Here is a 12,041-nt window from a genome sequence, read left to right as displayed (position 1 = left end):
AAAACTAAAAATATCCTACAAAAAATGTGCTACACAGATGTGGTGACACGATGGGTTATAGTCGGGAGGACGGTGGGCCAGAGCAACAAAGAGTCCCTTTCAGTCGAGCTCTCCATCTATTGGCCATCCTCACCCAGGATTGTGTTGGCTGTTGTCAGTGTTCCATTACAAAGCACACAGGTTTGTTTGGAGAGAGGATTCTGGCTTTCTCCAGCCACAAATTCTGTCTCAGACTCTGACATCAGTAGACAGAGCAGGGTGTGCACGCACGTACTAAACATTTGCCAAGTGACGTGTCAGAAATCAATACTTTGATCATCTTGATTGAAATAATTTGAGAGTACGATCGCAATAGAAAACAGGCCAAAACAAAATGACCGTTGCCAGGTCTGAACAAATCTAAATATGTCAAACATGCTGTTGGTGGTGTAGGTTACAGTAGTGTCTATCAGCAGATTTTGACAGATCACTGCCCCACTTGGCACCAATACAAGTGGACTGGAACGTCAAAAAAAACTTGAGATACAAGTGTGGGTCAAAGAATTAGGTACCTCTTAAGTTGAAGCACCAATGAGGTATCGCCATAAACTCACAACAACAGAAATACTGCCCGTTTTGTGTACAGGAACTCAGGAATGGCAATGAAAGCTGCATTTTGTAGGTTACGATGCGACTAAAAGGGGACATATGACAACCATCAACACAATCATTTGCTCCAAGAACACAATACCGCCAAGCACTTTGTGTACTGGACATTATGACAATGAGCTGAATATTGAAAATGCTACCCCTTATGCAAGGCCGCTTGCTCCTGGAGTCATGCAAAGCAAACACTGTAACTCGATTCTCCCTTCTGGACGCAGTTGTTGAGCTCATTACTTCTTAATCGACATACTGAGATACAAAAAGGATGCAGCCGATGGTCCTTGTTTACTCTCTCCTATCGCCATCTCTGATGACCTTTGCTTTTTTCGGACATCAGATAACTGTGGTGGGCTACTGGACGCTCTTCCGAATGGAAAAGAAAATTAAGGTCTCATCGTCAGTCGATGGGTATGCAAAACCATCACAGTTCTAGTTTGCTTAGATGTTTCCGTATTTCAAAGGTTGAACACTGCGGGGACAATTTCAGATCAAGTCAGCATTGCTTACATTCTCTCAACGTTATAAGCCCGTAGGTGTGTGTGGATGTGGCACTTGTTTATTTTTTTTCTTAGACCTCACACTGAGTGACATTGAATCAACAGAACCAGAAGTAGAGTGAATGCGCACATTCCACATTCGAGACACAGGCAACAATTCAGTCGATTCATCTATAATCATCATAAAGTACCGATCCGATTCAAATTATATTAACTTTCAATTTTGAAACTTTACAATCCATTTAAATGAGCTTTTCAGAAAACTGAAATTATAGCTTGAGAGTTGTGCTAAAAAATACACTATTGCTTAATAACAAAAATGCACAACATTTTGGATATTTGGAGAATTAACCTGCGAAATTATCTGACGATAATTGTTATTTTTGTTGGAGATGACAATTCATGTACAATATTGGCAAATATGGTTCTTGGCTTGGCTCCTATTTTTGCGTTTTCCGTATTTGACTGCTTGCAGACTACAAACGCCAGTGAAAAAAGTAGCAACATCCATCAGTGTGTTAACAATAGCTGCTCAGATGGGACACAAATTCATCTTGTGAACTGCCAGCAAGGGACTCAAGAGAGACGTTACACATGACGGCCTCCTGCCAGAAGGGCGGCAGGCTGTAAAGGTAAACTGCTGGTGATGCAATCCCATCGGAGCTAAATAACAAGCCTACTATAAGGCTGCCAAGGTATAAGTGGGCTACATTTGAAACACTTAAGTCCCCAAATAACTCAAAACGGGAATTGTTCATGCAATAAAATATCAACCAAAGTAAAACAACTTTGCAAAATGGGACTATGAAAGTCGACGTTGCAATGATTTTAAATTGCCATTTTTAAAGAACTGGTACTGAAACCAAAGGTAGCGAGAGAATAATTCAACATTTTAACAGAAAAGGGGAAGCTGTGCAAACTGCGATCGCATTTTCATGCTTACCACGTCATCATTTATGTGGTACTTGCACTCTTTGTATGACATGCAGTAACTTTTTTTTGCTAGAATTCTAACTGCACCATTTCCTCTGAACTAGAAACGGTTGAGCAAAAGTATTCTGAAACTTAAAACAAGAACTACTGCGGTCATAAGATGATCATGTAGAGATATCACGAAAAAAAGCAAGCACTGGTTGATGAGAAGCATCGCGTGTATTTACAGAAGTATGTCACTCGTTTTGAGCATACCCCTTGTCATTAGATGCACTTTCATCATAGCTTCATGTTGTTGTATGTACCTCTCGTGAACAGACGTTGTGAAACTGCCCACTGCTGTGTCACCGTCCACTTTATTGCGGCAATATACAACATGAGGTACACACACACAACAGAACCACAACATGTGAAATTCTGTCTCTATAAAAACACTAATGCACCTTGCATTCCATCCTACAGTTTCTAATGCAGCAAATGAAAGAACAAAAGTGATGCAAAAGAACTCTGAAGGAAAACAAAGAGCAGCACAAGTGCATAGGCACACCTCTGCAAGTGTGTTTCCGTGTGGCCCACAAACAGGAAGAAGGGGAAGGAGAACAAAACAAGCGCTTTTTCAGACCCATACAAATAATCATTTTACTCAAGCAGATAGGCAAGTGGCACAAGGAGTAGGGGCAGGAAAATAAACAGTCTGCACAAGGAGGCAGTGCTTCTTGCAGCAGATGTTGTTTCAGGGCAGGAAGTGTGGCCTTTGTGAAAAAAGGAAGGACGTGTTTAACTACTAATGCCACTGAATCTCAAGTCAAGTGTGAACGTTTATGTGGCGCTCCATTTGTGTCAATCAGCCTGACAAAAGTAATCCATCCAGCAGTTATTTCAGGCTTTCACACTCTTTCTCAATTTAAGACAAAAATAAGGAATTGGGATCCTCTCTGGGATTTACATACAGCACAACATTTAACATTTTCTTCCTGGGCCAATGCACAATCCCGAATTTCTAACACAGACACTACTGTAGGGATCTCATTATGGAATATGTTTTGAACCAATTGGATCGATTCCAGCTAATCTCATCTCTAATCTAGTCCATCAATAAATCAAAGAATCGTAGCATTCTGGTTTGCTCTGGTTTTCAAAACGAGACATTAACACCTTCTTCATTCGTCATACGGGCGAAAATGTTCTGCAACAAAAACAAATTAGAGGTCAACCGACTCCTTTCAACCTTAGAGGTCATTCATCTGACCTAACATCTTGATATGAGCCAGTATCCATCATCATCGCCACCTGACACACATTGCAAACACTCTTTATCGCAGCCAACTGTGCTTGGTGTCATGTCCAATCCATCCAGCATGGATGGATTGACCTTCAGTCAAAGGGCCAGATACGTGTTGGAGGGTCCCCTAACTGCTGCTGTTAATCGGCAGCAACAAAGAGCTAGACAGGAAGGTGTGAAGAGCCAGATGGACCATATGCTGGTGTGGCCTTGTGTTCGCTCCAGTGGGTGGTGAGTAAAGAAGCCTGCTGCCCTCACGTCTGCCATGTCAGCCTCAGGACAGTAAACGACCGATCTACTCATTCATTTGAAGTTAAACGTTTAGTTATTGTTGTATCCAAATGTACTACACCATACAGGGAATATTTCAATCAACCTATTTTTGTTAATAAAGTCAGTACAAAATTTTATCAAGATTAAGAATGAGATATTATTGAGCAAAGCTGCTTTCCAGGTGCTGCCCATCGTGCCAGTATGTCCTAAATGATGGAAATACATAAAGGGGTCAGAACTTGAATTTGGGCCTTCTACAAAAGTTCAAAAGGGATTGAAGACAAGGTGATCTGTTTTCTTCTTTTCTAACATCTTGTCCAACTTTGTTTAGCAAAATAATGCATAACGTATGCAAAGAAAGTATGGACAGCCTGTTAAGCAATCAACCAATCGGGGCTTTGCAAAAACTTTTCCTTTTCAATTTGAATTAATGTAGTGGTCAAGCACTTTGCTATCTGAATCCCTTTTAAATGCTATTAGTTGTCATGCCTACAGGGAGAAGGGCGCACGCCAACCACATATTAAGGATTTTTAAATGCAAGTTGTCTGGTCAGCCACAAAGAGGAGGGGCACAGGGCAGTTTTAGAGAGGCCTTGGGGCCATTTTGAGGTCGACATGGCATGAAATTGAATAAATAAATGTAGAAATTCCCTCTTGAGAGGGCAAAGTGCTGCAGAGTTTGAGAATGGCCCGTGGCGCTGGCACAATGAAGGACTCTAGCGAACCTCAGTAGACTTCTTTCTCCCTGAGGCCTTAATTCACAGCTCGCCTCTCACACGCCCAGAAAACTCCCACAACGCTCCAACCAATCCTTCGCTGTTTTCCAAAAGAAAGCTGTTTTGGCACATCCAGTCGCTAAAAAACAAAGAACTCTTCTTTGAATGCTGTCCAGTTACTACCCTCGCCCCTTATTCACTTTCACTTTGAAGCACTTTAAACTTCAAGGTTCTTTCAGTAGCTCACAAGGGAAAGAAATAGCAACGGAGCAAAGCTTTCCTGTGCACATTCATGAACGGATGATTGGCACGATGATAAATAAGTAACTACGTCTTGACTTGAAGTGGCAACCGATGTTCATCTCAGTGACTCTATCGGACTTTATTACCGATTGTTCATCCAGTTAATGTTCACTTAAGTAATTGGGTGCGTCATTTGTTGAAGTCATGACACTCGGGTTCCTCCTTTCCCCAGGGATTTTTACTAGAAGTGGATGACATGTGATGATAACATATCACGGACTAGATTGAGGAGGCCATCTGGACATTGGTGTGTGTGTGTGTGATGTAGTGCGAGTCACCAGATTTTCACCTGCAATGGACCTATGGGGGAGTACAAATAACAAATAACGGATTGTATTTGGTTTTCGAGGTTAAAATATAATCTGTTGGAAAAAGCACGTCCTCCGTGTTTGTGGCAGAGCAGGCCTTTTTAGTGATGGGGGTTCTAATGCCATAGAAACAACTCAATAAGTAAATGGGTATCTCTAGCCAAAGATGATCCATTAGCATCATTATCACAAACTAAACAGAATGGGAAGAGAAAGAGCACAGCGGTGGATTGTATGGAAATATATATATATATATATATTCCAAGCCCAGAATCTACAAACTGACCTATATTCAGTCTCATCTTCACATGTGGGAGCAGCCACTCTCTGACTACTGTTTGTTCTAATTTCTGAATGCATTCTGGAGGAAAATATATGTAGCTCATCTAGAATGTCAATATAAAGCCAACCACGGTGAAAACAAAAAAATTCACATTTCTTCATCTGAATCACCATTTTAGACAATGCTTCTGGTCAGCAGCCAAGAACCGAATCATCACTAAAATCTCTGATGACTAAAGCCCTTAATGCTGTAATATTGGCTGATAAAAATGTCATCACACTGAGGAAATGCAAAAGGCTCTTCAGCATCCACACTCCAAGAAGCTGTCAAGAACCATTATGGCACGGAGTGGAGTCATCATTTATCGAAGCACACAAGGTTATAAAAATAGAAAGAAATATATTTTCCCAATCGGACAATCTGACAGTAACACTCAAAAGCAGAATATATCGGTAACTCAAACATCTGCAACTATAGAATAGAAATATGAATTTGTAACTATCCTTTTGCATCAAACTCAAGATACCATCAAGAGATGAGATGTCAGAGTGCAATATACGTGACATGTAAAGTCAAAGTTGCCAGATGTTGGATTTAGGCCACCATGAAGCTTCTAATGCAGCAAAACATGCCTAGATTATTCAATGGAAGGGCCAATAGAATAATTGGTTCTAAAATGATTCAATGGTGACAGCTCCCCGTTACTGTCACAGTTGCAATTTTTTTTCTTTAAATTGATTTTTTTTTTACCAGTCACATGGGCAGAAAGACGTGGTGGATTTCTTTAGCATGTCACGTGATCTAATGGCTTGCACAGACCACAAGCAGGCTGTGACTTTTAGTCTGACCTTCCCTGATTAAACAAAGAATTCAACCGTTTGGTAATCTTAGACAGGTTTTAAAGGTTTCAGAAATCTGTTCAACATTTATCGTTTGGGCAAAAGACCTCTGACCCGACGGAGAAGGCACACATCTGGTTGTACTTGAGAAATCTGAGAGACATTTTAAGGCTGCTACCTAAGTTTGTGAAGCCCCTGCAAGCCTCAGTGCTAACATTACCAAGCATGAATAAATGTACCGTACACTGCACTTAAAAAAAAAATACATACGACTATGATAAGATGTGACAGGTACTATTAACGGATTAGTTGAAGAACTCCTAACTGACCTTTTAATATGCATAAAATACATTCCATGTGACACCAAATATTACCACACAGTAGCAGCAGCTCTTGATAGGAGGAGGTGCGCTGAGCTCAGGGTGGGGCGTTTGACATCATGCCTCTGGGTATTACAGTGGTTTAGACTTGTTAACTTTTAATTCCTTAAATTCCTACCGCGGTCTTGTGCCTGGAAGAACGTGGCTTACTAACACGTTACCACACGTGACAAAAAAAAAAAAGTCAACTGCCATTCACCTTCATTTTTCACTATGGTGACACTGCTGTGAAAAACATGACAGAGAGCAAAGCGCCAGTCTTCAAGTGCCTGCCCTAAGGTACACCAAGCGACAAGTTGAGTGACCTGTACGGGGTCCGCACGTTTCACAAAAAAAATATATATATAAAAAAAATATATATATATATATATATTTTTATATATATATATATATATATATATATATATATATATATATATATATATTAAGAACACTATTTATTCATCATAAATTACATTCAACGACTCTATAAAAGAAATTTGCATGTTTCCTAGCTTGTTTCCGCTTAACCGCAGGCAAAAACAATCGAAACCAATTGTTTAACTCTCTTCCCTCTGCTTCACCAGACCTTCATCAGCTACTACCAACAATTGATGGCTCGATTAAAATGGGAGTGACGCGCTGCCTGTGGAGACTAAATGGCCTGTTTAAAGCCGGGTTATAATAATAAAGTCTCGCAAAAACCTCAGCAGTCCTCCATCGTAACTGCTCTACCTGCTGTTAAAAAAAAAAAAAAAAAACTTCCAAAACACGACGTGTGCCCTGCTATGACTTCAGTTCGACTGAGGTTACGTTGAACTGAAACCACTGGCGTTGGAGGCCAAAAAGAGAGTTCTGCTATTTATACCACCCTCCTTTAGAGAAACTTGATGCTTGTGTGTGCCACTGAGAGAGAAGGGATGGAACGACCGAGAGCAGAGAAAACAAAAAGAAGTTGACACATGCTGAAGATTGTACCGGAAGTCGAGACAGCTTGCCGCATGACGGCTTCTCTGCAGCCGCAATGTTGTTTTGCATGAGCACGCGTGAGTGTGTTTCATCCTCTTTGCTTGCAACTACAACAAAACACCGCAGAGAAACACGCTCACAAGCCAGAACAACATCATCTTTTTACAATCTCATGTGCACAGCCCAAAGGAAAGATGGGATTTTCAGATCCTTCCAATAATCCCAAAGTAGTAAAGATGAACCCTCAAAGGAGGCCACAACCGTTGTCTATCGTGAACAGGCGTTAGAGATAAGGCGAGAAACTCCGTCACCCCTGGGGGGGCCTCAGTGTGCGCCATGAAAACTCACTTGCAATGGTTTAAGCATCAACGATAGGCGCTTATTCTTTGGCGCCTGAGAGCAGGCGTCAAAGAAGAGACACTGGCATGACCATCACCTCTTTCCCAACATTGCTCACTATAAACGGTCCAGAAAAAGAAAACAAAACATGCATGCCAAGGCAGTAATTGGCAAAACACTACTCTAGCACCGTGTTCCACTGGCTTAGGTGTACTCGCCACATGCCAAGACTGAACATTTCAGCATGTCCTCTGTTTCCAACATTTACATGGTCAGTTTATGAGCGGTGGGCCCTGCACTGGGGTCCCCCAACTGGCATAGTAAGGGGTCACTTTGCGCAAGGCACCAAACTCCCATAACTAATTGATTTGCAGGGAGCAACTAATGTGGAATGACTGTCCAATTGTGAAATGTAACCATAAAAGAGTCAGTCTTCGTCCTACGGTAATTTTCTCTTGGCTGGAAACAAGTCACAAAGGAGGCCGGATGTCCCAAAAACGACCCTGCAGCCTTTTACGGCAGCAAACGGCATTGTTATGTTTCTATAGGGAAATCCCCTCACCAAGAGTGAACTAGAGGAACGCAAGCCATGGATGGCCTACATTTTAGTACTGTACAAGATTCAACACAAAGCTGCTCCATAAAAAATCCCCACTAATCTACAGCAGTAGGGAGTGATCAGATGATAACAAGGGAATTTGTTGCCTAAAATAAAAAGCTGCCACGGCAATTGATTCTGGCTTATTTACAAAGCGGCTTTCACTCGAGTCGAAAATTCAGATGTGCAATGATAACACCTGAAAAAACAAACACAAAACCAATCCTGTAATCCTTCTTTTCACACTCCCAACCCCCACCAAATAAGCTCGTCAGTGCCATCTACTCATGGTTTTTTTTTTTGTGTGTTACTTTGACTGTGAGGCTTTTTTGTACAACTATAGATCTGGCGGAAGTTCCGGTAAGAGTAGAAAGGGAGGTTAAAAATAAATCAGTGTTAATTAGTGCAAGAGGTGATGTTCATTTGTCTCATTACTTGACTCTAAAGGCACCCCAACACAAATACCTTTTTTGCCTCGTAACAGCGTATTTGATATGCCAACTGTAGTTCTTTGTGTTGTGATGGCTATTGATTAGACAGAACAAGGTTTGTAAAGGGACAGACGGGGAGAGAAGGGAGAACCTTGAATTACTCTACCTTTACTGAAACCATATGTCCCGAGATCCCACGGCCGGAGCCCCCCCACTCCTCTCTCCCCTTATCAACACCCCTGTGAGCTAAGTGGTTACAAAGCCTCTGCTCCCACTGAGGTAAGAAGGCAGGCTCAGCTGGGGTCTGGATGGAGAGCAAGTGAAGGATTAGCAGAAGAGGAGGGCTCCGGGTGAAAGACTTTTTTTTCTGGGGGGGGGTAAAGTGCGACATTTTCTCCTTGGCCAAGCCAATCGTCTGGGCTTCAACACTATGATGTACAGAGAACTGAATCTGATGTGAATGTGTTTCATATTAAGTTATGATGGGCGCCAAACTCATCCATACCACATTTTGGCACTCTGACGTTGGCTGGTTCTTAAAAGGTTGAGCTCGAGACACTGCAGTGTGCTGCCTGGTTTACGAAGATTGTGATTTCCTTTCATGAGACTGACTACTGGAATGGTTCTGTTGGAGCGGGTCAGATTTTCATTTTAAAATTTTTCCTAAAAAAAACATGACAATCATGATGCATTGACCGCAACAGTTGGAACATATGAGAACACTATAAGAGCAATGATTGACACATGATTGATGGTCAATGTTTACAAAAGAAAAGCAGATGTTTGCAAATGTCTTATTTTGACTAATCACAAAATATAAACGATTTTCACCAACGAGTAGAAAAATCGGAAAATCATCACTTTTGAGAGTCTGACATCAGAAGATGTGGGCGATTTAAACAAATGTCTCAATTTTAAAAATGTCTAAATGACTAATTATGGCAATTAACGATTTTTCATTTAATTGGTTCATTTTGACACATCTATATTGTATTAACCTGAAAGAATATTGACTCATTGTGTATGAATCCAGATTGATCCATCAAAAAATAAGGGCCAGAAAAGATGAACAGAATCTGCTCGAATTGACCACAGTCCACTTTAATGGGGAGATGCCAGCTTTCACATGTCCACTGACATCTCTGATAAATCTTTGAGGCTGCGCCATTATCACTGCTCTCGGAAGGGGGTTTGCTAAGGGGAGGGGGACAGAGCAAGACCCGCTGCTGCTGCCCAAACCATCTTGCAACACAAGATAAGCACTGACCGCCTGTTACGTGGCGGCGCCATAGAGATGAGTTTTTTATTTTTTATAAATACTGCGAGTGTATAATTGGGATGAATGCACAACACAGTGGTGCAGCGTTCGCCTGGCGTTTCAGCTGAACAGCATAGCACGCTATAACAGGGTTGGATGAAAAGACCTGTTTAAAAGTGGGGAAGTGCAGACGAGCATGTGACCGAAATGAAGAGAAAGAGGAAACTGCGTGTGACAAACACTTGCCAATGTTGAAATTGAACAACAACCACTGGCATGTGCGTAAAACAATAGCGTGCCTGCTGACAGGCTGCATTTAAAACGGAGCTAAGCCACATAAAAACCAGGCTGGCCTTAGAAGTTTTTGTGACAAACAGGGAGATAAAGTACAAAAAGATGCACAATTTGACACGTTAAAAGCTGCTGATTCGCAAGTTAGCCAATGTTGCACGTTCAGATGGAACCCAACAGTGACGTCTGTGAGGAACAATTTGCAAGACTAAGTGCATATTCATTGTGAAAAGTGATACAATGGTAGAAAAAAAAGTGCTGGAATGGGTTCCTTATCTTGGTCTGGAAGGGGAAAAGGTGGGTGTCTTGGTGCTGATTGCTCATGAATAGCAATTTACTTGCAACACCGCTGATTGTTTTGAACCTGAGCAATCAAACACAATAGGGAGGTGCTGATGTCTGTGAGATAAACTCATGGGTGACTTCTCAGTAACACGAAGCTGTCAAATCAACCTATGCAAAGGTCACGTTGTACGCACATGTAAAAGTACTGCACAAGTTAAATAGAAAACGGAAGAAAAAAAAGAGTTGGTAAAAGTAGCAGAAACTGTCGCCGTGGATGTTCACGCCAAACCCCGTTGAAATTCCTCGTATTTTAAGAGAGTAAACCACTTGATGCAACGCAAATCAAGCGACGCTTAATATAAAATGCATCATTAAATTGTGGTACTGGTAGCGCCGAATTAATTAAATTGGTTAACTCTTTTAGGACATGCACGTACATGACACTTTGCGTGACAGTTTTACGCAAGTGCAGTCGCGTACAAATCAAAGGATTCGTGGTCGGAGTTTGGCGTGGAGATCGAGCGAAACGTGAATAGTAAATAGGAACACAAAAGAGGGTGAGAGGTAAAGTCAAATTACCGATTGAAGGAAGAGTAAAGTCCGGACATAATCCCGTTCTGTGTTCAACGTTTCGTTGAGGACACACAGCCTGAGTCGCTGCTGACGGTCCGATTCCTTGACGGCGTGGACCGCGTTCTCCAGATGCCCGTCTTCCTCTTCCATGGTGGGGGAGTCTATCCCTCAAAAAGGTGCCTCGCAACAAGAGGTTGGAAATAAAAAAGTAGTCTTCTCACGTCGAGTATCCGCACTTGGCCGGCCAGTGGCCCCTCAGTCCATCTTGAAAGATCCACCACAAGGTCCCCAGGGCGGAGATGCTCGCAGCACCGCGCACCACGCGTGAACTTCGACCAGCACAAGAGGAGAAGACCGCTTGTATGAACCATAAGCAGCTCAGAGCTGAAGAGCGGGCACCCGAGGAGGGCGAAGAGGAGGGGCCGCTTCACTCACGGGCGGAGGTAGTGGGGGGCTCCACTCTCTTATGTTGACACCCTCAAGTCACACAGCAATGAAAAAAAAACATCGCGGACATAATTTAGACTGAGGACGCGCGCGTGTGTGAACGCTACTAACACTCAATTGAGATGCACGCTACTAAAAACAAAATCAAATGAATAAAAAAAATAACAATGAAACAGAAGTGGTTTACGCCGGAAGATGCCTGTGATACATAAATAGAAAAAAAGCTTAACATGTTTCATGTCCGAAAACAACAATCGTCCCAATTTAAAACAAGTGCAAAGAATGATCACCCCAATGGATTTTATGGATGTTTAACATCGTCCTTTCCATAAGCAGTCACTGAAGAATTTCCTAATGTAGAACACACTTAATGTCTAATGTATACAGAGATGTCCACATTCATTTTGGTCAC

General features: G+C 41.9%; 1 protein-coding gene across 1 annotated transcript in view; it reads right to left on the bottom strand.

Moving 5' to 3' along the window:
- Window positions 1–11,635, bottom strand: part of prex1 (phosphatidylinositol-3,4,5-trisphosphate-dependent Rac exchange factor 1) — a 60,531-nt gene extending 48,896 nt beyond the window's left edge. The window contains exon 1 of the mRNA XM_088370033.1: window positions 11,189–11,635. Coding sequence (XP_088226159.1) covers window positions 11,189–11,332 — 144 coding nt within the window. The 5' untranslated portion in view covers window positions 11,333–11,635. The remainder of the gene's footprint in view (window positions 1–11,188) is intronic.
- Between the last annotated feature and the right edge of the window lie 406 nt (window positions 11,636–12,041).

Source organism: Syngnathus floridae, chromosome 2 (assembly GCF_059516105.1).
Source record: "Syngnathus floridae isolate MCC-2025c chromosome 2, RoL_Sflo_1.0, whole genome shotgun sequence".
In the NCBI taxonomy this organism is placed as follows: domain Eukaryota; kingdom Metazoa; phylum Chordata; class Actinopteri; order Syngnathiformes; family Syngnathidae; genus Syngnathus; species Syngnathus floridae.
Note: the sequence above shows the minus strand (reverse complement) of the source record. Positions and strands in the feature narration are given on the sequence as shown.